The sequence below is a fragment of the Sus scrofa genome, chromosome 16 (genome assembly GCF_054392235.1).
Source record: "Sus scrofa isolate SSC_HxYL_T2T_F1_AM1 chromosome 16, Sscrofa_HxYL_maternal_Yorkshire_Landrace_v2.0, whole genome shotgun sequence".
NCBI lineage: Eukaryota > Metazoa > Chordata > Mammalia > Artiodactyla > Suidae > Sus > Sus scrofa.
In genome coordinates this window covers 31951252-31977457 of record NC_139398.1, presented here as the reverse complement: position 1 = coordinate 31977457, position 26206 = coordinate 31951252, and the positions used below count along the sequence as shown (strand labels likewise).

General features: G+C 44.0%; 1 protein-coding gene across 6 annotated transcripts in view; it reads left to right on the top strand.

Moving 5' to 3' along the window:
• The first annotated feature begins 3584 nt into the window (after window positions 1-3584).
• The window catches only part of ADAMTS12 (ADAM metallopeptidase with thrombospondin type 1 motif 12), a 375325-nt gene continuing 352703 nt past the window's right edge, over window positions 3585-26206 (top strand). For 4 of the 6 annotated variants that reach the window (XM_021076980.2, XM_085002058.1, XM_085002057.1 and 1 more), the window contains exons 1-2: window positions 3585-3935; window positions 17410-17771. In XM_021076980.2, coding sequence (XP_020932639.2) covers window positions 3809-3935; window positions 17410-17771 — 489 coding nt within the window. In that variant the 5' untranslated portion in view covers window positions 3585-3808. The remainder of the gene's footprint in view (window positions 3936-17409; window positions 17772-26206) is intronic. The other 2 variants (XM_085002056.1, XM_085002059.1) reach the window with 1 other exon arrangement.

Genomic DNA, 26206 nt, shown 5'->3' with positions numbered 1-26206 from the left:
CTGAGACACGATGACGATGTCTGTTTGTGAATATTCTGAGTCTGTCCCCTCTGAAGACATTGCAATGGGTCTTAAGTAAGACAGATATATATTTGACCCTACTTAGTGATGTGGTTAAGTCTTGGCATTTCTCTGACCTTCACTGTTTTATCCTGGTTTTCCACTTCATAGCGATGTGATCCTTGGCAGGTTATGTAAACTTTCAGTGTCTCTTTTCTCATCTACAAGCCAAGGATAATAATAGTACCTATCTAATAAGTTTTTGTAATTAAAGTAATAACTACAGTGTTGGCACAAAGTCTAGTAAATGGTCAGTGTGTGATAAATGTTTGCTGTCCCTACCTATTATTCAATGCTTGGATTTTACATGTGTTTGTAGTCTCACTTCAATGGGAGCGTAGCTGCATTAGCCAGGAGATATTCTGGAGACTGTGCAGTGCTTCATAGCTCTGCTTTCCACAATGGACACATCAGGAAAGGTATTTTTGTGACTTTGTTGTTGCTTTTTTGTTGTTGCAACCGACCTTGGTCACCAAGAGGATTTGTTTCATTTTCCCATTGAGCAGAGGACCAGTGAGGAGGATTAACTTTTTCCTTTACCATGAAGTAGAGGCTCAGGCTTTGGAGAAATTTTGTGAATTCTGTAAAGAGTATGAGAAACTCAGTCTTGGCATAGAGCAGGATGTATATTTGTGTTAAATCATGTTGAAAACTTGCTGAAGTTGGAGACATGAATTAGTAGTTGCTCAGTAGGTGCAACTATGTGAGTCTCTTCAATAGCATTTGGGAAAAAAAAGCAGAGAAAGTCAGGAGTTGGGGTATAACAAGGTTAGAGTTTGATGAGGAAGGTGAGAGGTTGAAGACACTGGTCAGAGACAATTTAAAGAGATAGATCGGAGTTCCCGTCGTGGCGCAGTGGTTAACGAATCCAACTAGGAACCATGAGGTTGCGGGTTTGATCCCTGGCCTTGCTCAGTGGGTTAAGGATCCGGCGTTGCCGTGAGCTGTGGTGTAGGTTGCAGGTGTGGCTTGGATCCAGCGTTGCTGTGGCTCTGGCGTAGGCTGGTGGCTGCAGCTCCGATTCGACTCCTAGCCTGGGAGTCTCCATATGCTGCGGGAGTGGCCCAAGAAATGCCAAAAAGACAAAAAATAAATAAATAAAGAGATAGATCATAGGGATATGATTGGGCAGAAAGGGAGGTAAAGCCAAAGAGGTGCTTATAGCTTACGGGACAATGAAGGATGAAGAGATCAAAAGATGGGGAGTCCTTACTAGGCTGATAAGGTAGGCGGAACATGAAGTTTTGGGGAGATTTTATAATTTTAATATTTCAGTCTTAGGTGCCTTCTGGATGACAGACATTCCTGGTTGTGGTCCTGAGAGTAGGTGGAAGAGCGAGGGTAAGGGGAATGCCCATTTATTGAAGAGAATGAGAAGCCGTGAGGCCAGAGAATTCTGCGGATCCCCCCTGATATTGTTGGGACTCGGTAGTTCCCAGAGTTCTTTCGGTTCCTGCCTGAGAGACATAGCTTTTCTCCAGGGACTGGAAGCCAGATGTAATCTCGCTCTTCAGGTGAAACCCTGCTTGCTGTTAAAAGGAGAAGAAGAAGCAGAAAGAGGAAGAAGAGAAAGAGGAGAAGGCAAACAGGAGAGGAAGGGGAAGATGAACAAAGGGAAAGAGACACAGTTAGCTCAAAGTGGTGTGTTTTTTTTTTTTTTTTTTTTTTTGTCTTTTGTCTTTTTGGGCCACACCTGAGGCACGTGGAGGTTCCCAGGCTAGGAGTCAGATCAGAGCCACAGCCACCGTCCTACACCACAGCTCACGGCAATGCCTGATCCTTTACGCTCTGATCGAGGCCATGGATTCCACCTGCAACCTCATGGTTCCTAGTCAGATTCATTTTCACTGCACCATAATGGGATCTCCTCAAAGTGTTTCTTTAATGCCCTTGCAATTGCCTTTCCGTTGGACCTTCATGCCATTTCACTAGATACGCCTGTCTTACCTGACTCTCCTTTGGACTTAAGTTGTGCTCTTCTTACCTGATGTTTATGCAACAGGAAAAGATGCTCACAGCCCTTCTTTGACTGGCCTATAATAGCATAACAGAACATGTTACATGGCAATATTGTATAGCAAGGGGGATAAAGGCTGTAGATGGAATTAACGTTGCTAATCAGCTGATCAGAAGAGAAAGAGATTAACCTGGATGATCTAGATGGGTCCAATGTCATCACAAGGGTCCTTATAAATAGAGAAGTGAGAAAAAAGAGAGAGTGTCAGGCTGATGCAACTTAAAGAGACTCAGCTGGCTGTTACCGGCTTTGAAAATGGGGGAAGCGGGCCATGAGCCAAGGGAAGTGGGCAGCCTCTAGAAGCTGGAAAAGGCAAGCAAATAGGCTCTAGAAAGGAATGCAGCTGTGCTAACACCTAGGTTTTAGCCCAATGAGACCCATCGCAGACTTCCGACCTCCAGAACTGTAATACACTAAACCTGTGTTGTTTTAAGCCATCAGATTTGTGGGAATTTGTAATGGCAATAACAGGAATCTTATACCTACCCCTTGAAATGTCATGGTGTGTATATATCCAGTCTGAAGTTCTTCAAACTGCCTGCCCCAGGCCTGTGAGCACCATCTTGCACTTGGGTCACTGCTTGGACTTGGCTTCCCTGGCCCTGAGCAAGGTTGGATGAACTGGCATCTTCAGTCTCTTGCTGAACACATCCAGGCGGCTGGAAGCCATGGAGAACCAGTATGGGGCCAGATTCCTCCTGAGTGGAATAAGTTAGCTGGTTTCAGCCCAGAGGTGCAAAATCTTGGCGGGATCATCCCAGGAATCTCTCTGGATGCCTGGCAAGCCCCCTGGTTTGGGGCATTCTCTCAGCGATGTAAAGCTTGAGCCTCTGAATGGTTTCCGCTTCCATGGGCAGCTTGTGCCAGGAAAGTGGAGAGCTACCATCTCCGGCTGACTTACTTCCTTTTCTCTCCTGGTTACCCTTCGGGCTTAGTAAAGTGCCGGGGAGTCCACAGACTTAAAGCGGCTCCTGGTCACTGGGTCCCCTCACCTCGTGGTGCAGATGAAGGGACTTGTGCAGGGTCGACCTAGTAGATTAGCCCAGACCATCTGTCTCTACTTGGGAAAGAGAAACACTGCCTGTTAACTTTTTTCAAACGGAAGCCGGCCCTGGAAACGAATCGCAGAGAAGTCGAACCAGCTGAGTCTTGGTGGGAAAAGTTGGGGAACTGGGAGGAGAAAGGCCAGGAAGGGGGCAGCATTGAGCTGAGGAGGTCAGGGAGTGGGGTCCCCCGCGGTCCCATCTCTGCGCTCAGCATTTTCCGCCGGTATCAGGAGTTGGCCTGGGGGCCTCTCACTCGGAGGCCCGCCCAGGGCGACTCTCCCCGGGGCTCCCCTATTTGGCCGGCCGGCTTGGCTCTGGGCGGGGCCGGCGGAGCGGAGGAGGGGGTGGGAGTCCCGGAGGAAGATGCGCGGGGCCGGCTGCGAGGCCAGGCGCCCAAGGCAGAGGGGTGGGATCCAGAGTGGGCTGCGCCCTCCCGCACCCGGCGGAAAGCAGACGTTGTCAGCTGAATCACTCCCCTTTCAGGAGGAGGGAGGGAACAGAAAGGTAACGAGCCCCTTTCTGCTTAAAAAAAGCCAAGGGAGGGCGTGGGCAGCCTTGCAGTCTCTCCCTTCGCACTCCTGGACCATGCACCCCGGCATCTTCCTGCCCGGCCACAGGCGAGGACTTGATTTCTTGAGCTGAGAGCTAAAACTTGTTGACGTTTCTTCTCCCCAACAACTGAATCATGCCATGTGTCCAGAGGAGCTGGCTTGCAAAGCTCTTCGTTATGGCTCAGCTCCTGAACTTGGGGGTCCTTTGCTCTGAGCGACCACCGCAGCCGGGCCCGCTGCGCTTCCCGGACAGGAAGCAAGGTTAGTGGCTTTTCCAGATTTGCTCTAAAAACCGCAGTGGTAAGACGCCTGAAAAGTTGGTTGCTCCCCTTTCCCTTCCCCCACTTGGCTGCACTCCGAAAGGCCGTTTGGCTGAGTTGCGAGGAAATTTGGGCTGGGAGTTGGGTAAAGCGGGGGCTTCTCGGAATTCAGTGCTTAAAGGGTTGATTCCTTACCTCTTCCTGAAAGGCAAGGATCCTGATCTTTTTACACTAAGGATGCTGCAGAGAAGGCTCTAGAGGTAGCTAGTAGCCACCCCCCCAGCCCGCCTCCCCGCTTTGTCTCCTCTGAATGCTGCACTGTTTCCGCCCCTATTTTTCAGATTGTGAACGCATGAAATTTTTTTTTCTTTTTTTTTTTTTTGTTTTTTAATTTGCAACCGGCCACTGGCAGTTATTGCCATGTTTCTAGTTAGTTTGAAACTGCTGGCAGAGGGGAGGGGAAATGTGATTCCGCCCCCCTGCTGAGTGAGCTTGGCTGTGTTTTGGTTTCCTGGAAAGATTTAGGGCTGTGTTGTAAAAATAACAGTTCTTTTGGAGAAAATTCCCTTCCGAAGGGGCTCACCTTTCTCTGTTCTGCTGCTTCTCTTTCTGAATTTCATAAAACTTGTAATGCTGTAGAAAGCAGGGGAGGAGTTGGGATGGACCATTTGTTTTATTATTATTACTGTTATTATTAGGTATCTTTTAAAACCCAACACCCTGAGCAGAATGATACTGTTGCCTTTGCTTTTTTATTGGACTTGCAAGGGTCAGACACTTTCCTGTTTGTTGGGGAATTCATTGGGCTTCTGGGAAAATACCGTCATGGCAGCAGACATGGCCCGCGTGGCTAAGGCACTCATGTGCTATCGTCTTGACCACTGTCAACAGCCTCCTGGGGTTCAGGGACCATTGTTGCCATCTCTGCTTTACACCTGAAGAACCCAAAGCTTGGGGAGTTTGTGGGCTTAGTTATGGTGGAGTGAGGTTTTAAACCCAGGTAGCCTGAGTCCAGAGGCTGCCTTCTTACCATCCAGCAGCATTGTCCTAGAGCGACAATCGGGACAACACACACACACACACACACACACACACACACACACACACACACACACAGCACGAGGTTAGCATCCATTAACTCCTGTGCCTGCTGACCACGCTCAAGTTTTGGGAAGCTTCCACAGCTTCCTGACCCCAAGACCACTTGGGTGGCAGGCATCTCCCGCCTGACGCTGTGGAGGATTTCTGCCTACTTTACAAAGTTCAGATACTGCTGGAGAGCTCAAATGCTGCTGACTTCCAGAGCCACTCAAAGCAGGTCCCTTTGCTTTCCTTGGAAGCCAGAGCCCACAAACACTAGGGTGAGATGTCAATCAGCCAGCACTCACTTGTGTAAACGGTCCAGATATGATCTCCCACCCCCAAGTTCGAAATAGCAGCGTTTGTTGTTCTTTGAAAAACAGCCCTTTTGTGAAAAGTCTCTCTTCTGCCGGCAGGCAGCACAAACAAAGCCTGCGAGCACTTCCCAGGGCATTTGGAGATGATTTGGTTCAAAGACACACATTCTCCTGGATTGGTTTTCAGCGCTGCTTGCTCCACATCTTTGTAAATGTATTCAGCTCAGTGTGGAGCAGACTCCACTGGGACTGGCTTTCTCTGGAAAGTGAGAGATGGTTGTCTTCCCTGGTCACCTTTATGGCCAAGAGGAGTTGATAGTGGAAAACAGGTGTACGGTGCTCTGAGCTTATTAGCGATGCACAATTATTTAGGTTTTTTTTTTAAATTTATTTTTTATTTTTATTTTTTGGTTGTGCCTGTGGCATATAGAAATTCCTGGCCAGGGATGGAGCCCACACTACAGTAGTAACCAGAGCCACGGCATGGACAACACTGGATCCTTAATCTGAGCCACCTAGCTGCTGAGCCACCGGGAAACCCCTGATATTTAGGTTTTAAAAATAATTTCCAAAAAATTAATAAATTCGGATTTTAATTAAAGATCTAAACATAAAACTTGAAACTATTAAACTTCTAGAAGAGAACATAGGCAGAACACTTTTTGATATAAGTCATGGAAGTACTTTTTTTTTTGGCGTTTTAGGGCCACACCTGGGGCATATGGAGGTTCCCAGGCTAGGGGTCTAACTAGAGCTGTAGCTGCCAGCCTATGCCACAACCACAGCAACACCAGATCCGAGCCACGTCTGTGACCTATACCACAGCTCATGGCAATGACAGATCCGAAACCCACTGAGTGAGACCAGGGATTGAACCCGCAGCCTCATGGTTCCTAGTCAGATTTGTTTCTGCTGCACCACAATGGGAACTCCCAGAAGTGCTTTTTTGGATCTGTCTCCTAAGGCAAAAGAAACAAAAGCAAAAGTAAACAAATGGGACCTGATTAAACTTAAGGGCTTTTGCACAGCAAAAGAAACCATTTACAAAATAAAAAGACAGTCTACTAAATGGCAGAAAATATTTGAAAATGATATAACTGATAAGGGATTAAGATCCAAAATACATATATAAACAGCTCATACAACTCAATATCAAAAAAACAAAGAACTCAATAAAAAAATGGGCAGAAGGCCTGAATAGACATTTTTACAAAGAAAATATAGAGATGGCCCACAGGCACATGAAAAGATGCTTGACATCACTATTTGTCAGAGAAATGCAAATCAAAACCACAATAAGATATCACCCCACACTTGTCAGAATGGCTATCATCAAAGAGTCAATAAATGTTGATGAGGATGTGGAGAAAAAGGAACCCTCCTACACTATTGGTGGGAACGTAAATTGGTACAGCCACTAAGGAAATGGAGTTTCTTCAAAAAACCAAAAATAGAACTACCATAGGATTCAGGAATTCCACTCCTGGGAATATAGTGGAAGAAAATGAAAACACTAATTCAAAAAAAAATGCACATCCCTCAATATTCATAGCAGCACTATTTATAGCAGCCAAGGTATGGAAGCGACCTAAGTGTCCATCAATAGGTGAATGGATAAAGAAGATATGATATAGACATACAATGGAATACTACACAGCCATAAAAAAGAATGAAATTCTGCCATTTGCAATAACGTGGATGGACCTAGAGTGTATTATGCCTAGTGAAATAAGCCAGACAAAGGCAAACACTCTATGTTATTACTTACACGTGGAATCTAAAAAATAAAACAAACAAATGAATATAACAAAAGAGATACAGACTCAACAAATGTAGAGAATGAACAATGGTTATCAATGGAGAGAGTAGGTGGTAGGGATAGGATAAGGGTCAAGGGCTAAGAGATGCAGACTATTATGTATAAAATAAATAAGCTACAAGGATATAGTGTACAGCAAGGGAAATATAGCTATCATTTTGTAATAACTGAAAAGAAATAAATACATAATATTGAACCAGAGAAAATATTTCAGATTTAAAAGACTTTTCATCAAAATGTTTGTTCTCAACTCACCAGTGGACTTACAAGGAACCCTCATTTGGTGCAAAGGAGAAATTTCTGAGCAGATTTCCATGTGGAATTGAGAGAGAGAGGAGGAGAGAGAAGTGAGAGAACGAGGATGAGGGCAAGCTGGTTAGAGGACATTTTTTAAAAAAAAAATTTATTGAGGTATTGTTGATTTACAATGCATTAATTTCTGCTGTACCACAAAGTGATTCACTTATATATGTATATAAACACACACACACATTCTTTCTCAAATTATTTTCCATTGTGGTTCATCACAGGGTATTGAATATAGTTCCCTGTGCTACACAGTAGGACCTTGTTGCTTATCCATTCTATGTATAATAGTTTGCATCTACTAGTCCCAAACTCTCCATCCATCTCTCCCCCATCTTCGTCCCCCATGGCCACCACAAGAGTCTTCTCTATGTCTGCGAGTCTGTTTCTGTTTTGTAGATAAGTTGATTTGTGTCACATCTTAGATTCTACATAGAAGTGATATCATGTGGTATTTTTCTTTTTCTGATTTACTTCCCTCAGTATGAGAATCTCTAGGTCCATCCATGTTGCTGCAAATGGCATTATTTCGTTCTTTGCCTCCACATGACCTGCCTGCTGCCTCACAATTAACCAATCTTCCTAGAATTCCATTTCCATCCTGACAACATTTTTGAATTGTACCCAAATTCTGAACAATGAAACTTGCAGAATACTTCAGATATCATCTCTGCCATCCTTCTTATTTTTGCAGATCAGGAATGGGAGGCCTCGAGGGTCAGTTTATCAGTTGAGAAGCATTTATTGAATACCTACTATCAGCCACTCTACCAGCAGCATGAAAGGAGTTGCACAGGATCCTGGAGTCTGAGACAAATTCAGAACCTCCATGACTATTAAGATTCACTCCAGGTCTGAGAGAGGGGCTGAGATGGGATTTTAGACTGAAGAACTTTTGAGTCAAAGTTTTGAATCAGGAGTTCCTGTCGTGGCACAGTGGTTAACGAATCCGACTAGGAACCATGATGTTCCGGGTTCGATCCCTGACCTTGCTCAGTGGGTTAACAATCCGGCATTGCTGTGAGCTCTGGTGTAGGTTGCAGATGCGGCTCGGATATGGCGTTGCTGTGGCTCTGGCATAGGCAGGTGGCTACAGCTCTGATTAGACCCCTAGCCTGGGAACCTCCATATGCTGTGGGAGCGGCCCTAGAAAAGGCAAAAAGACAAAAAAAAAAAAAAAGTTCTGAATCAATATGATTTTTCACAACCTTTTGAGGTATGTCATTTTCTATATTAAAAATGCAGTTGAGGGAGTTCCCTTCATGGCTCAGTGATTAATGAAGCCAACTAGGGTCCATGAGGATGTGGGTTCAATCCCTGGCCTTGCTCAGTGGGTTAAGGATTCCGCTTTGCTGTGGCTGTGGTGTAGGCTGGCAGCTGTAGCTCCAATTTGACCCCTAGCATGGGAACCTCCATATGCCTCAGGTGCAGCCCTAAAAAAAAAAAGAAAAAGACAAAAAGTATATTATGGAAATACACTTCCTACCATTACAGGAATTTCATTGCCCTTGTAGGAAGGAGTCTTAGAGACTCAATTGCCTTCCAAAATAGATATAAATATCAAGAATAAGTATAGATTTAACCTACACTCTACAAAATCTGGGAGGTAAACAGTTTCTCACCTCTCTGCTTTCTTTCTAGGCAGAAGGTAAAAGGTCACTCCATGGTTTGTATTTTTTGTTTGTTTGTTTGTTTTGTTTTGCTTTTTAGAGATGCACCATGGCATATGGAGGTCCCCAGGCCAGGGGTCCAATCGGAGCCATAGCTGCCGGCCTACACCACAGCCAACCAGGGGTCCAATCTGAGCCTCGTCTGCAACCTACACCACAGCTCACGGCAACGCCAGATCCTTAACCCACTGAGCGAGGCCAGGGATGGACCCTGCAACCTCATGGTTCCTAGTTGGATTCGTTTCCGCTGTGCCAAGACAGGAACTCCATGGTTTGTATTTTCAACAGTGCTTATGACAACAAGCTTCCTTCAGAGTTTCTCATGAAGTATCATCTAAACTGGTGGCCTAGGGTTTCAAATAGAATTTTAAAGGCAAATCAAAGTAGTTGTGGCTTATGCTTTTCATCCACCAACTCTAGTGCACATTGTGCTGTGATTACGTGGTGTGTCTCAGCCCCATCCACAGCCTTGGTGACACCCCACGCTTCTGCCGCCCAGTGGTAGTGAGGACAAAGGTTAGCCAGATTGCCCCAGCACGGATCTCCACCGCTCTTTATTGTCTTTTTATGGAGCAGGGAACAAAGTCTAAGATGAGGGCCACATTAATAATATCCCAGGTAACTGTGAGGATTAGACAAGACAAAGTTGGCATACCCTTAATGCTGTGTTCAACCTTAGAAATGGTAAAACTTAGTGGTTTTTTGTTTTTTTTTTTTTTTTTTTTAATGGCCACATCTGCAGCATACAGAAGTTCCCAGGCTAGGGGTCAAATCAGAGCTGTAGCTGCCGGCCTGCACCACAGCCACAGCAGCACTGGATCCGAGCTGCATCTGCGACCTATGCCCCAGCTTACAGCAACACCAGGTCCTTAACCCACTAAACGAGGCCAGGGATTGAACCCAAGTCCTCATGGCCACTATGTCAAGTTCTTAACCCACTGATCCATGATGAGAACTCCGCTTCCTGATTTCATATTTTTCCAGCCCTGTCCTATCTCCTCTGAGATCTGCTTTCTATTGGCCGGGATGTTAGCTAGCTCATCTTCTAAACTGAGAGGAAGCAAGGTCCGTGCAGGCTTCTTCTCATCCCTGCTTGGAGGTCACATGTATTTAAGGCTACAGAGGTCCCTAGTAGCCAAGTTTCTATCTTTAATAGGAATGATAAGTAGCCAGTGTTTAGACAGTGTTATCTGTCAAACACTGTTCTAAATCTGCTACACATGTTAATACACTGACTTCTCACAACCATTCTAGGAAGGGGATACTATTAGTCTTGTGCCCATTGTATAGATGAGGCAAGTACAGTTGGGCCACCCATGTAAACCCCACTCTGTAAGTGGCCTCCTATTTCCATCTACACCTATTGGTAGATGTGGCTTAGCTGCCTTCTTTGCAGTAAAATCAACAGGTGAAACTGGCCTTATCTCCCATTACTCCTCCCTATAAAGAAACTGGCCTTATCTCCCATTACTCCTCTATAAAGAGGCAATTATTTTCTCCATTTATTGCTGAGCGAATTGAACTCTCTTAGGTCAAGCAGTTCTCTTCTTGTCAATCACCACCCCCAGGGGCAGTGCTATTACCTCTGCTCTGTTATAGCCTCTGCCAAGTGCAATGGCTTTTGTACACAAAGTACAGTGGCTGTGAATAGGATTTTGAAATAAGCACAAGACTTTTATCCAAGTAACATTGCATATTGGCTCTGTGAGCTCTCTCAGATTCGGTTTCTTTACATATGAAATGGGGATAGTAGCTAAATCTGTGTCACAGGGTTGTTGTGCGTATTAAAAGGGGATTTTTTTTTTTTTTGGTCTTTTTAGGGCCGCACCTGTGACATATGCAAGTTCCCTAGCTAGGGGTCAAATCAGAGCTGCAGCTGCCGGCCTACGCCACAGTCACAGCAACTTGGGATCCAAGCTGCATCTGTGACCTATGCTGCAGCTTGTGGCAATGCTGGATCCTTAACCCACTGAGCAAGGCCAAGGACTGAACCCAAATCCTCACGGACACTAACTATGTCAGCTTCTTAACCTGCTGAGCCACAACAGGAACTCCTAAATGAGAAGTATGATAGCAAGTGTTCATTAAATGGTTACTGCGATTATTATCATTATATCATTTTACAGTCATTTATGTTGGCTCGCTCAAAAACGCCTCTGATTGAAACCAACTGGGTCAAAAGCTGTACATGTGGAGTTCCTGTTGTGGCTCAGCAGTAACAAGCATGACTATTATCAATGAGGATGTGGGTTTGATCCCTGGCCTCAGGGGGTTGAGGATCCAGTGTTGCTCTGAGCTGTTGTGTAGGCTGCAGTTGCAGCTTGGATCTTGCATTGCTGTGGCTGTGGTGTAGGCCGGCGGCTACAGCTCCGATTAGACCCCTAGCCTGGGAACTTCCATATGCCATGGGTGTGGCCCTAAAAAGAGAGAGAGAGAAAAAAAAGCTGCATATGTATTTGCTCTTTTATATTTCATCCTTTTCTACTTTCTACTGTTTATAGTGTGGGCTTAGGGAAGTTAGTCTTTCCTTTAATGCTTTCATAAATTATGTCTAATTCTTTGAGATGTATCTTCAGAGACAGGTCTTTAAGGGTCAAAACAGCTTCTTCTGAGAGGACTCAGTATCTGGACAGGACCACACACAGGGGCTACCATTGCAAGATCATGGCTGTACTCAGTTGAGGAAGACTTTTTCTGCCCATAACTGCTCTTCACTCTTCCAACCCTGGAGGAGCCGGAGACATCACTGCAAGTTGTAGGAGAGAAGAGCAACATGAGGAAAATACTAGAGGAACTGACTCCAGCCGGTCCCACCCAACCTGGGCCTTCCTCCCTGAGGTCTGACCTTGGAAGGGCGGTAAAGCTCTGAGACTAACTGGGTCCAGATATTCCTTGCAGAGTGGACAGTACAGAGGCCCGAGTCCATTTGACTCCTAGTTCCTGGTATACTAGCATTATTAATTTGTGCAAAACACCTTTCTTGTCGTATTTACTTATGCATTTTTGGTCCCCATTCCTCACTCCTATTCCTCTGCATAGAAAACCATTTTTAATGGGTTCCATATGTTTTTCTTTTTTTCTTTTTTTGGTTGGTGTATGTTCTGGTGGACTTTGTATCATTGTTTTTGTGTGTATTTTCCATTAATGTAAATGGCTCTGTATTAACTTGTTTCGTTTCTTATTTTTCACTGAGCTTTGTTTTCAAGGTTGGCTTGTGTTGCTCTGTGCTCTGCTGCTCCTAAATGCTGCTGCAGCTAGAAGCAATGAGTCTGGACTCTTTATTCCTAAAAATTGAGACCATTTGTTAGAACCTAAGAGTGAAAACTGTGCTCTGTCCCATCTCGCTCTTTCTTTCTTTTATTGAAGTATAACTGATCCACTACACTCTGTTAGTTCCAGATGCACAACATAGCAATTCAGTATTTTTATACAATTCGAAATGCTCACCATGTTAAGTCTAGTTACCATCTGTCACCATACAAAGATATTACACTATCATTGCTTAGATTTCCTATGCTGTGCATTTTATCCCTGTGACACATTTATTTGGTAACTGGAAGTTTGTACCTCTTAATCACCCTCACCTATTTCACTCATCTCCTTGCCTCCTTCTCCTCGGACAACCACCTGTTTGTCCTCTGTATCTCTGAGTTTGTTCTGTTTTGTTCTTTTTGTTCATTTGTTTTCTTTTTCAGATTCCACATGTAAGTGAGATCATATGGTATTTTTCTTCCTCTGTCTGACTTTGTTCACTTAGTGTAATACCTTCTAGGTCTATCCGGGTTGTCACAAATGGCAAGAATTCATTCTTTTTATGGCCAAGTAATATTCCATTGTATATGCATGCCACATCTTCCTTATCCGTTCATCTACTGATGAGTATTTAGGTTGCTTCATGTCTTGGCTGTTGTTGTATTTAATGCTACTCTGACCATAGGGGTGCCTCTATCTTTTTGAATTAGAGCTTTTGTTTTCTTTGGAAAAATACCTAGAAGTGGAATTCCTGGATAATGTGGTAGTTCTATTTTTAGATTTTGAGGAATCTCATACAGTTTTCCATAGGGTCTGTACCAACTTACATTCCCACCCACAGTGCATGAGGGTTTCCTTTTCTCCACATCCTCACCAATACTTGTTATTTCTTGTCTTTGATACAGCCATTCTGACAGGTGTGAGGTGATATCTCATTGTGGTTTCGATTTGTGTTTCCCTGGTGGTTAGTGATGTTGAGCATCTTTTCACTTCTTTTCATCATCTTTTCACCAACATACTGTTGGCCACCTTTATGTCTTCTTTGGAAAGATTTCTGTTCAGGTCTTCTGTCCATTTTTTAATCCATTGTTTGGTTTTTTGATGTTGCCTTCCCATATTTCACCCAGGGCACAGATGAATGACAAATGTTGTTTCAAGGCAGTTGTCTGGGGGAAAAAAAAAACCTCTTTGATAATTTGCAATCTGTCAAGTCCAGTTCTTTTGATTAGCCAGCTACAGACACATTCGCTGCTACATCCACACATATGAATTGGGCACCTGGAATGTGTAAGATGCAAGATTCTGGTCTCCAAATGGTTTGGGAATAAATAATATAATAAACAAAAGGCTTTGTAAAATTAGGCTGTACTGGAGGCTACAGAAAGTAAGGACATGGGGGTCCAGAGGAGGAAGAGGGTACTGCAGCCAGGGGCATTAGGGAGGATTTGAGTTGGGACTTTAAAACATAAGCTGGAATAAATAGGATTTTGACAGCAAGTGCAGAAACCATTGTAGTTGGGCAAGTAGTTTGAACAAAGTAGCACAAGTTACAAAGGGCAAAGGGCACCGCTGGGAGGTGGCAGATAGAATTTTTTTCCCTTTCTCTCTCTCTTCTTCACCTATTCTTTGTTTTCTTCTTTCCTTCCTTCCTTCCCTCCCTTCCTCCCACCCCATCAGCTCCCTTTTTTTGGCCTGAAGCAAAAGATGGGTTTATTTTACTATGTGGTTGATGGTTTGCTTTAAGCAGCCTGTAATCAGGAGCCTGATGACTTGACCACTCCCTAATAGTTAGATTCCCTGTTATTCTCAAATAGGACAGTGAGGACACAGTGGTGGGGGTTTAAATTTGAGAAAGTCGGAGTTCCCGTTGGGGCGCAGCAGAAATGAATCCCACTAGGAACCATGAGGTTGTGGGTTCAATTCCTGGCCTCGTTCAGTGGGTTAAGGATCTGGTGTTGCCCTGAGCTGTGATGTAGTTTGCAGACGTGGCTCAGATCCCACGTTGCTGTGGCTCTGGTGCAAGCCGGCAGCTGTAGCTCAAATTCAACCCCTAGCCTGGGAACATCCATATGCTGTGACGGCGGCCCTAAAAAGCAAAACAAAACAAACAAACAAACAAAAAATAAATTTGAGAAAGTCAAAAGGTGTACGCTATCTTGTGTGCGGAGGGAAGGAAAAAATGTGCCTGTCTTACATTTTTTAAATTGAATGATAGTTGATTTAATATATTGTATTTGTTTCAAGAGTAAAGTGATTTGGTTTTACATATGCATATATTTAGGTATTTTTTGACTTTTTTTCCATTACAGTTGATTGCAAGATACTGAATATATAGGTACAGTAAGGTCTTGTTGTTTATTTATTTTATATATGGTAGAGTGCATTTGTTAATCCTATATTCCCAGTTTATCCTTCCTGCTCTTCAGCTTTGGTAATCAGAAGGTGGTTTTATATGTCCATGAGTATATTTCTGTTTTGTATATAAGTTCATTTGTACTGTTTTAGTTTCCACATATAAGTGGTATCATGTAATATTTGTCTTTCTCTTACTTCACTTAGTATGATCATTTCTAAGTCCATCCATGTTACTGCAGATGACATTGTTTTATTCTTGTTTACGGCTGAGTAATACTTTAATATATATGTATATATGTAACATATATATAAATATAACATCTCCTTTATCCATTCATCTGTCGATGGACACTTAAGTTGCTTCCACGTCTTGGCTATTGTAAATGGTGATGCTATGACCATTGGGGTGCCTATATCTTTTTGGATATATCTGGAAAAGATGAGAGTTGTTCTATTTTTTAAAGAACCTCTATTCTGTTCTCCATAGTGGCTACTACCAATTTACATTCCCACCAACAGTATAGGAGGGTTCTCTTTTATCTACACCTTCTCCAGATTTATTATTTGTAGACTTTTTGATGATGGCCATTCCGACTAGAGTGAAGTGGTACCTCATAGTAGTTTTGGTTTGCATTTTACTAATAGCAATGTCGAGCATCTTTTCATGTGCCTGTTGGCCTTCTGTATGTCTTTGGAGAAATATCTATTCCGTTTCCTGACCATTTTTTGTTTGGGATGTTTGTTTTATTGTTGAGTCGTATGACCTATTTCTATGTTTTGGAAATTAAGCCCTTGTCATTCGTATTGTTTACAAATATTTTCTTCCAGGCTGTAGGTTGTCTTTTCATTTTGTAAAAGGTTTCTTTTGCTGTGCAAAACCTTATAATGCAATTAGGTCCAATTTGTTTATTTTTGTTTTCATTCCTATTGCCTTGGGAGACTGACCTAAGAAAAAAATTGCTGCAATTTATATCAGAGGATGTTTTGCTTTGGTTCTCTTCTAGGAGTTTTATGGTGTCATGTTTTATATTTCTGTCTTTGGGCCATTTTGAGTTTTATTTTTGTGTGCAGTGTGAAGGAGTGTCCTAACTTCGTTGAGTTACTTGTGGCTATCCAGCTTTCCCAACACCACTTACTGAAGAGACTGTGTTTTCCCCATTGTATATTCTTGCCTCCTTTATTGAAGGTTAATTGACCATAGGTGTGAGGGTTTATTTCTGAGCTCTCTAGTCTATTCCATTGATCCATATGTCGGGTTTTGTTTTGTTTTGTTTTGTTTTGTTTTGTTTTGTTTTTGCCAATATCACACTGTTTTGATTACTGTAGATTCTGTTACTACTGTCTTACATTTTTATGTTTATGTTTATTTATTTATTTAGGGCTGCACCCACAGCATATGGAAGTTCCCAGGCTAGGGGTAGAATCAGAGCTACAGCTGCTGGCCTACACACAACCGCTACAGCAATGCACGATCTGAGCCATGTCTGCGACCTACACCACGCAGCCCATGGCAATGCTGGATCCTTAACCCACTAAAAGAGGCCAGGGCTTGAATCCACATGCTTATGGATACTGGTTGGATTCGTTAACCTCTGAACCACAATGGGCGCTCCCTGTCTTATGTTTTTAAAATGGAAATTTTTGTATTTTGACCCCATGCCTTTGATCCTAATATGTTCCCTTACCATTTTATTTTGTGTATTTTTAAAAGTGAAAAAGGAGAATTTCTCTGAGGATTAGGCATTGTCACTGCTGTGGTACAGGTTTGATCTCCAGCCTGGGAATCTCTAATGCTGTGGTTAAAAAAAAAAAGAAAAAGAAAAAGGAATACCCAAGTTTTTTTAAGCACTTGTTGCTACATTACAGAACACTTATACTTTAATCATGCGAAGTTTGTCAGAGGGTACGTGGTAGGTTCACTGTGCTTTTGCAATTTTCCTCCAACTTAACTGGAAATTCCAGAGGCACTTATGCTCCTTATAATAAACAGTGAAGCTCTGTGATGTGTCTTAATGAACTTTGCCCCGAGATATTCTGTTCGTCATACTGACCTTGCCCCTTTCCAACAATATTCCTCATGAATTAATTCTCATCTTAATTTGTCTCTGGTGAAACATCTGACATCCAGAGCTATGCCTTAGTGTCAGCTCAGACGGTCTATGAGAGAGCCCCGGCTCAATCTGAGTTGTTCAGGGAATTTGGTATTGATGGCGTTTGCATGGTGGAAAGGATCTTTAAACTTCAAGTCAACAGGAGTTCCCGTCGTGGCTCAGCGGTTAACAAATCCGACTAGGAACCATGAGGTTGCGGGTTCGGTCCCTGCCCTTGCTCAGTGGGTTAACGATCCGGCGTTGCCATGAGCTGCAGTGTAGTTTGCAGATGTGGCTCAGATCCCGTGTTGCTGTGGCTCTGGCGTAGGCCAGCAGCAGCAGCTCTGATTAGACCCATAGGCTGGGAACCTCCATATGCCGTGGCAGCAGCCCTAGAAAAGGCAAAAAGAAAAGGAAAAGAAAAACAAAAACAAAAGCGAAACTTCAAGTCAACAGTGGGATTTTGCAATCAACCAGCTACAACTAGGTTCCAACCAGGAGTGTGTTTGTCTTGCTACAGACTCAGCAGGCATCCCTTAGTCTTATTTCATGTTTTTTTTTTTTTTTTTTTTTTTTTTTTCCCCAGAGCATTTCATCAAGTCTCTGCCAGAGTACCATGTGGTGGCCCCTGTCCGAGTCGATGCAAGTGGGCATTTTCTATCCTATGCCTTGCACCATCCTGTCACCAGCAGCAGGAGGAAGAGAGATTTGGGTGGCTCAGAGGACCAGGTGTACTATAGAATCCCCCATGAGGAGAAGGACCTGTTTTTTAACTTAACTGTCAATCAGGAGTTACTTTCCAAAAGCTACATCGTGGAGAGGCGATATGGGAACCTCTCCCATGTGAAGATGGTGGCTTCATCGGGCCCCCCCTGCCATCTCAGGGGCACAGTTCTGCAGCAGGGCACCAGAGTTGGGACTGCAGCCCTCAGCGCCTGCCATGGACTGGTGAGTCACTTTCTTCTCTGCCCTCAGTCCCTGACTGTTGTGGCCTGCACACCCCCTGCCAGCCGGTTCAAAGACAAATTCATCACACATGAATTGAGCTCTTGTGATGTGCCTGCTCTGAGTGTCCAAATGAGCTGGGGGGAAAAACATATAAAATTGAGAGTCAGTCAATCTGGGAGGTATTGAGAATAAGGACCCAGAGGGCCCAGAACAGGGAAACTTCAACCAGGAATATCAGGGGAAGGGGTGGGGGGTTTGAGTGGGTCTTCGGCCTCCAAGGCAGCTCTGAGGGGCCTGATGACTGATGGGCTAGCCAGCCCCTTTTGAATTAAGGGAACTTGGATTTGGACTGAGTGAGAGGCTTACTAGTAGTGGTGGTGATGGCAGCAGCTGCCGTGGTCTAAGAGTTAACCGTGGTGAGTTTATAATTAGACTTCATGTGGGACCTTGGGCTGTCAGGTGATCCCTTTGTGCCTCTGTTTTCTCCCCTGTAAAATGAAGAGTTTGATAGGACCCAACTCAGAAAGCAGAGTTTAGCAAATTGTGGCCCACTGGCCCGATCTGGACCACTTCTTACTTTTATAAATAAAGATTTATTGAAACACAGATGTGTTTACATTGTCTATGGCTGCTTTTGAACCACAGCAGCAGAACCGAATAGTCAGGATAAGGATCAGATGGGGCCGTGAGGCCCCAAATAATTACTATCTGGCCTTTGCAGAAAAAGTTTGCTGACCCTTGTATGTAATAGAATATTGTGATAATTAAATGAATTCATGTATAAATATATATATAAATAATAGAAGAGTATTTAGTAAATACTAGACATGCAATGAATGTTGGCTGCTATTATCATTATTTATGTTTTCAATATGCCAGGCTACGGAATGTGTGACTTATTATGAGGTGTCTGTACATTGTCCCCCGCCACGTTGGTTATGTTTGAGTAGCTGATGAAGCCTGGAGATATTGACTATCTTGCATGTTGTTAATTTTGATCCCGAGTCTTTCAACTGTGACCAAGCTGATTTCTCAAAATTTAAACTTGTATTAAAGAAAAAAAGTGGTCCCATGGTTCCCCCTTACTTCTAGCAGTGACAACAGTGACAGCCCCACCGGCAGCTGCATGGCAAACATGCTCAGGGATTACATGGAGGTTTTTGTCGTGCTGGATTGGGAGGCAGGCCCCAGCAGGACCTGAATGTGCTCTGGGAGTGACTTCAGGTGGAGAGTTCTGGAGTCCAGGGGGCAGTTATGGCAGAGCGTAGCATAGGGTACTGGCCTTGGCACCTGTGCCAGCACTGGTTTGCTGGGCACACCCGCAATGGCGTTCACATTCCTACAGGAGGCGCTCATTTTGAATTCTCCTGTCCTTACGGCCAGTGTGCTGCAATTTCTGCCCTCCATGATTTAAGATTCTGTTTATCCTATACCCATCTAGTTTGGCTTTGCTAGAATGCTGTGGGAAAATTAATACAAAACATTGTACGTCAGTTTAAAGGTACCAAGAAAGATCAATTTTCTGAAGGACCTCTAGGGCTGAATCATTTTGTACTATACGTAGAAGGTCTTGCTTTGCCTTTTTTTTTTTTTTTTTTTTTTTTTTTTTGGTAAATCTAGATTTTCATATGTAGCTATTTATCATTTCCCCCAAATGAATCATAAATGACACAAAATAAAAAACGACGCTCTATTCTTTCCGTCTTCCCCCTTGGGCCTCATAACAATGCTCAGTTTCTCCTGGGGATGTCACCTGGCTCCATCCTCTGGGCTTGCTCCTGCTCTGGGTTCACACCACACTCTGCCTTTGCTATCCCTGCTCTCATTTCCATGAGACAACCCTGGAAGCATCAGTGTCACCTGATCCTCTACCACCAGGGTAACAGAAGAAAGAGCCCTTGTTCTAGAAGGACGGGCACATAGGAGTGAAGTGATCCACACGACAAACATGCAGAGGCCACACGGCTCCAGAGAACACTGGTGTGAGAAGCCACGTGGAGTCCTTAACCATTAACTGTTCATAAGGCATCATGCTCCTAACATCCCAGGAGGGTGAAACGCCATTGCTTTGCCATCGCCTGCAACAGTGTGGTCTGTGACCTCCTAGCATCAATGGCACCTGGAAGCTCATTAAAAAAGCCTATTCGTGGGCTCCACTCAGACCCAGGGCAACAGAATCTTTGGAGGTGGGCAGAAGCCTATGTGAGGGCACTTTAACAGCTTTGTTGAGATATAATTCACATACATACAATTCACCCACTTAAAGTGTACCATCCCGTGGCTTTAAATACACTCACAGAGTTGTGCAGCCATCACCACAATCAATTTTGGAGCATTCTCCTTAGCCCCCAGAGAAAGCCCCTTCACAGTCATTCTCCAGTCGTACCATCTCCCCTACTCCTTGGGGACCATGAGTCTACTTCTGGTCTCTGTTATCTGCTTATTTGAAACCTTTATTTTAATGAGCTCTTCCGGAGATTCTGATGTTCACTAAGGGCTAAGATGCCCTGGACTTAGGGCAGTCATTCTTTTTCTTCTTTTTAATTGAAGATTTGCAGTGTTGTGTTAGTGACTCGTGTACAGCAAAGTGAGTCAGTTATACATAGGTATGTATGCTTTTTCAGATTCTTTTATTACAAGCTTATTATAAGATTTGGAATATAGTTCCCTGTGCTATACAGTAGGACCTTATTATTGATCTATTTTATATTTGGTAGTGTGTATCTGTTCATCTCATGCTCCCCAGTTATCCCTTTCCCCTACTTTCCTTTTTGATGACCATAACGTTGTTTTCTATGTCTGTGACTCTGTTTCTGTTGAAAATAAGCTCCATTTGTACTATTTTTAAGATTCCATATGTAAGTGATATCATGATATTCATCTTTGTCTGACTTGTATCCCTTAGTCTGATAATCTTTAGGTCCATCCATGTTGCTACCAATAACGTTATTTAATTCTCTTTTTATGGCTGAGTATTTATGACCGAGTAATATTCCATCATATGTATACATGATATGTATATGGATATATAGCCATATCCTTATTTATGTCACATGTGTGTGTGTGTATATACACACACACATCATATATATGTATATGGATGGATAGATAGCTAGACAGCTAGATAGATGTTTATTTATTTGGTATTTCTTAATTTTTTTTGTCTCTTTAGGGCCACACCTGTGGCATATGGAGGTTTCCAGGCTAGGGGTCTAATCAGAGCTGCTGCTGCTGGCCTATGTCAGAGCCACAGCAATGCCAGATCCAAGCTTCGTGTGCGACCTACACCACAGCTCACGACAATGCTGGATCCTTAACCCACTGAGAGAGGCCAGGGATCGAACCCGCAACCTCATGGTTCCTAGTTGGATTCATTTCTGCTGCGCCATGACAGGAACTCCCAGATGTTTAGATTACTGTAAATAGTGCCATTATGAATATCGAGGTGCATGTATGTTTTCAAATTAGCATTTTCTTCCATGTATGTGAGGCTGTCATTCTTAACCCTGACTAAACATTAGGATCAACTAAAGAGTTTTTTTTTAAATTGAAGTATAGTTGATTTATTTTATTTCATTTTATTATTATTATTATTATTACTTTTGTCTTTTTAGGGCTGCACTCATGGCATGTGGAGGTTCCCAGGCTAGGGACTGAATTGGAGCTATAAGCTGCCAGCTGGCCTATGCCAGAGCCACAGCAACACCAGATGTGAGCTGCATCTGTGATCTACACCATAGCTCACAGCAATGCCAGATCCTTAACCCACTGAGCAAGGCCAGGGATGGAACCCGTGTCCTCATGGATACTAGTAAGGATCGTTAACCACTGAGCCAGGATGGGAACTCCTAGTTGATTTAAAATACTGTGTTAGTTTCAGGTGTATAGCAAAGTGACTCAGTATATTTACACACATATGTACTTTATATGTATAAAATATGCACACACGTGCATGTGTTTACACATACACATACATATATATTTTATTTTCCTTTATAGGTTATTACAAGATATTAAATATAGTTCCATGTGCCATGCAGTAAATAACTAAGGAGCTCTAAAAAAGTCCCACCTCCAGATGCTCTGATTTAACTGGTCAGAGGGAGGGTGGAGCCCAGACATTAGTATTTTTAAAAGCTCCCTGGGAGATTCTGACGTGCAGTAGATATTGCCAACCACTGGATTATTGTGAGTGACTGTTAATTAGCAGTGTTAGCCAGTATTCCAATATTGTTCTAAAGTAGCTGCTCTCCCAGGTGATAGAGGGTTGAGAACCATTCCCCTCAATTGTTCCCCCCTTCCTTCTTGTTTTCTCTAAGGGACACTACATACTGTTTAGCATTATTCCCGGCTTGGGAACAGGCTACTGAGAGCTTTGCATTTCTTTATTTCTTTCCTTTTCTTTTTTTTTTTTTTTTTTTTTTTGTCTTTTCTAGGGCCACTCCCATGGCATATGCAGATTCCTAGACTAGAGGTCGAATCGGAGCCGTAGCCACCGGCCTATGCAGGATCTGAGCTGCACCTGTGACCTACACCACAGCTCATGGCAACGCCGGATCCTTAACCCACTGAGCAAGGCCAGGGATTGAACCCTCGACCTCATGGTTCCTGGTGGGATTCGTTTCTGCTGCACCAAGACAGGAACGCCAAGCTTTGCACTTCTAATGGCCCCAGGTTGCTGCAAGAACCACCATGTGGGCATTTTCAGATTCAGCTTTCAGATTCATACTAAGCTCAGGAGCACAAAGAAGCACATGTGAGCAAATAGACTTATGTGGTGGCCAAGATGATGGGAAATTTTTAGATCCAAATCATTGAACGATTTTTCCAGAAGAATCAATCCACTGGCATTATTTTGGAGCCTTTCACACATAATTGGACAATTATTGAATGGCTATTAAAAAGGGCACTGAAAGTACAGCAGAAGGCGTTCTCGTTGTGGCTCAGCAGTTAATGAATCTGACTAACATCCACAAGGATGCGGGTTCAATCCCTGGCCTTGCTCAGTGGGTTAAGGATCTGGCATTGCTGTGAGCTGTGGTGTAGGTTGCAGACATGGCTTGGATCCCAAGTAGCTGTGACTCTGGCTTAGACCAGTGGCTACAGCTCCAATTGGACCCCTAGTCTAGGAACCTCCATATGCCATGGGTGCGGCACTAAAAAGACAAAGAGACGAAAAAAAAATACAGCAGAATTTACCACAACATTGTAAATTAACTATACTTCAATAAAACCTTAAAAAAATAAAATATTAACGGCCAGAAAAAAAAAAACCCACTAAAAGTCAAAGGACTTTCTTTCTGTGAGCACACAAGTGGGTGGGCTTTAAGTTCATTTGCTCATGTGCAATAATTTGCAGTGTTCACCTGGAGTGGTTCTAGTTCAAAGGGAGTGGTTGGACTTGTGTCTGATTTCTTCGGACCCCTAGGTTATTTATCTTTCCTTTCACCCAGGGATGAGCCCACACTCAAATTCACAGGATGGAGGGCTTAGGATATGTTGGCTCCAAGCCTCCCACCCCTCCTAGGGACAGAGGGAGCATTTGGGGAGGCTTTCTGAGGCAGGAAACCCTCTTATATGGCGCAAGACATCTGCTCCTCCTTCCTATGGCTCAGGGATGGCGTATTCTCGCTTCAGATGTGGTCCTCGGAATGCTGGAGGCTGTGTTCTCTTGGAGTTGTCCATGACTTGAGGTTCATTTCATCTCCCTTGGAAAAGACTCAGATGGTTGCAAACTGAAGACCCAAGAAGCATCACCCATGACGAGATGTGGGATGACCTCCTTCCTACAGTCAGTGTCCTTGCAATGACTCTGGTGCCCGTCCTCTTGGAGGCTGTGTTCAGACCAAGTCAGCCCATGTCCCCAGCTCAGCAACTTTCCCTCCACCAGTTATTTCATGTCCACCATCTTCACCATCAACACTGTACCCCCCAACACTTTTATAATTTTATGGAATTGGTTTCTTTTGAACCATTCAGTTGATTTGCTTCTGAAGTTATGGAATTGGTTTCTTTTGAACCATTCAGTTGATTTGCTTTATGTTCTTTGATGGAGAAACTGTATTCTTTCATCAGTAAGACTCGGATTCATCCTCATTGGGAGTTGCTACCTGTGAGAACCCTGGTGTTTTTGGATTTGCTGTTGCCAAGGGTGCCCCAGGATTTGTTGCAGACTAGTTTGTTGGTGATATTTCAGTTTAGGTTTCTGGACTGGGAGGACAGTGCAAAGTGTTAGCTTCTACACTTACGTGTGATACAGGATTGGGGTGCTCTTCTTCATGGGGTTCCCCGTTTCCACCAAGGGCATGGGCTAGACACCCGCTATGTGGATGGTATGCTTGCGTCAGTAAAGAAATAGTTTAAATTTTTGTTCACAGTTAGGCATTCAGCTCAGTCTTGATTAAAATGAATATGAGTCTTCACTCTGTCCCAAACCTCAGCCTCAATTCCATCCTCTGCTGGGGAATTGAATCCAGTACCTAATCTGAGTAGTGGGGTTATTATTATTAAGCTTCAACTCCCAGTCAATTCTCTTTCCCTTTGGGCATATTGAGATTTCTTGTCTTATTTTGAGCTTAACTAGAGGATGGAATTTTGGAAAGGTGTTATTTTTGGTTTTCTTTAAGTTAAACGTTTTGAGATAGTTGTAGAGTCACGTGCTGTTGTAAGAACCAATGCAAAGAGGTGCCATGTATCCTTTACCCACTTCCTGGCCAATGGTAACATCTTATGAAATGACTGTGGAATATCACAGACAGGATTCTGATCTTGATATGGTCAAGATGCCCAGCGTTACCATCACAGCGATGACAGCAATCACTCACCTTGTCCTTTTAGCCACATCCATTTCCTTTCTGCCTCCAGGAATGTGATTTAGAAAAAGACTGAAAAGATACCTGGGACCTTGGAAGTCCAATGAGATGGGTTGTGGGGGTCAGAGCCACCCCTTGCCATCCCTTGCTGCTCTTCTGTCCTCTGCAGTGTTTTTTTGTTTGTTTGTTTGTTTGTTTTTTGTCTTTTTTTTTGCTATTTCTTTGGGCCGCTCCTGCTGCATATGGAGGTTCCCAGGCTAGAGGTCGAATCGGAGCTGTAGCCACTGGCCTACTCCAGGGCCACAGCAATGCGGGATCCGAGCCGTGTCTGCAACCTACACCACAGCTCACGGCAACGCCGGATCATTAACCCACTGAGCAATGGCAGGGACCGAACCCGCAACCTCATGGTTCCTAGTCGGATTCGTTAACCACTGCGCCATGACGGGAACTCCCCTCTGCAGTGTTTTGTTCTCTTAGAGTCTGTGTCCTTGGCATGCAGAGCGTTTACCAGGACAACTTCCGGTGTGGTTCTCAGGCTCTTTGTCTCATCTCTCTGGTGTGCGTGCAAAGCAGGAATCTCTTGTTTCCGTGTCTTCATCTAAGCTGTCGCATTATGATGGCACCTCTATTGAGAGAGCAGTGTGCCTTATACCACATTCTGCCCGTGAGTGCCGTTGATTTCTTGGCCCAGGCGGAATGTCCTGCTGGTTCCTTGTCCATACATTTGCATCTGTTTCTGCCCTCTTGTTCTTGAACTCTGGCAGAAGCCTGGGGGGTTGTGGCTGAAGAATGAAACCCGCTGGCAGAGCTGTGTGGGAAAACTTTCTCATGTGGCTTCTTGCCTTGCGTCCTCATGTGGAACTTGGTGGCTCATTTGCAGAAAATGCTCACTCGCGGGGCCGGATGTCTGTGTGTCAGAGTTTGTTGTTCCTTGCCAAGGGGAGGGAAAGAAATCCTCTGTGTATCCCCTCCTTCTGCCCCCAGGCTGAGGAATTCTCTGCTACCCTTGACCTTTGGGGCTGTCTGGTAAGACCCATGCTTACCCAGACATGAGGCTTTGGAACAGGGTCCCAGGCTGGCTGGCGGGAGAGTCCTCTCCTTACCGTCAGCACTTTGCGCTACAGGCACGTAGGCCTGGCATTTTCTTCCCCCGTCTCTCCTTTTTCGTCTTTCTGCTTACTTTTCAATTCATCAGGTTCATTTTGTGAGTTCCCAGCTTGATGGAGTGGGAGCGGGTAGAGAGGAAACTGAAGAACCAGTTGTTCAGAAAGCACTGATCTTGAAGCAGAGAACTTGCTTATGGTCCAGGGATGGTGCAGGAGAAGAAGGACCCTCAGCTGCTATGGAAAGGGAGAGACCAGATGTTCTGTTTATTATCAGGTTAGTGAGTTGCCTTACGGGTCTGCATACGTGCAGCAGAGACATGCTACTCCTCTCTTCTCTGGAGACTACACTTGGAGTCTCACTTTTTTTTTTTTTTTTTTTGGGCCACACCCAAGGCCAAGTATCAAACCTGTACCACAGCTGGAACCAGAGCCACAGCAGTGATGACACCAGAACCTTAACCCGCTGAGCCACCAGGAAACTCCCACTGTGAATCTCATTTCTGTTTTCATTACA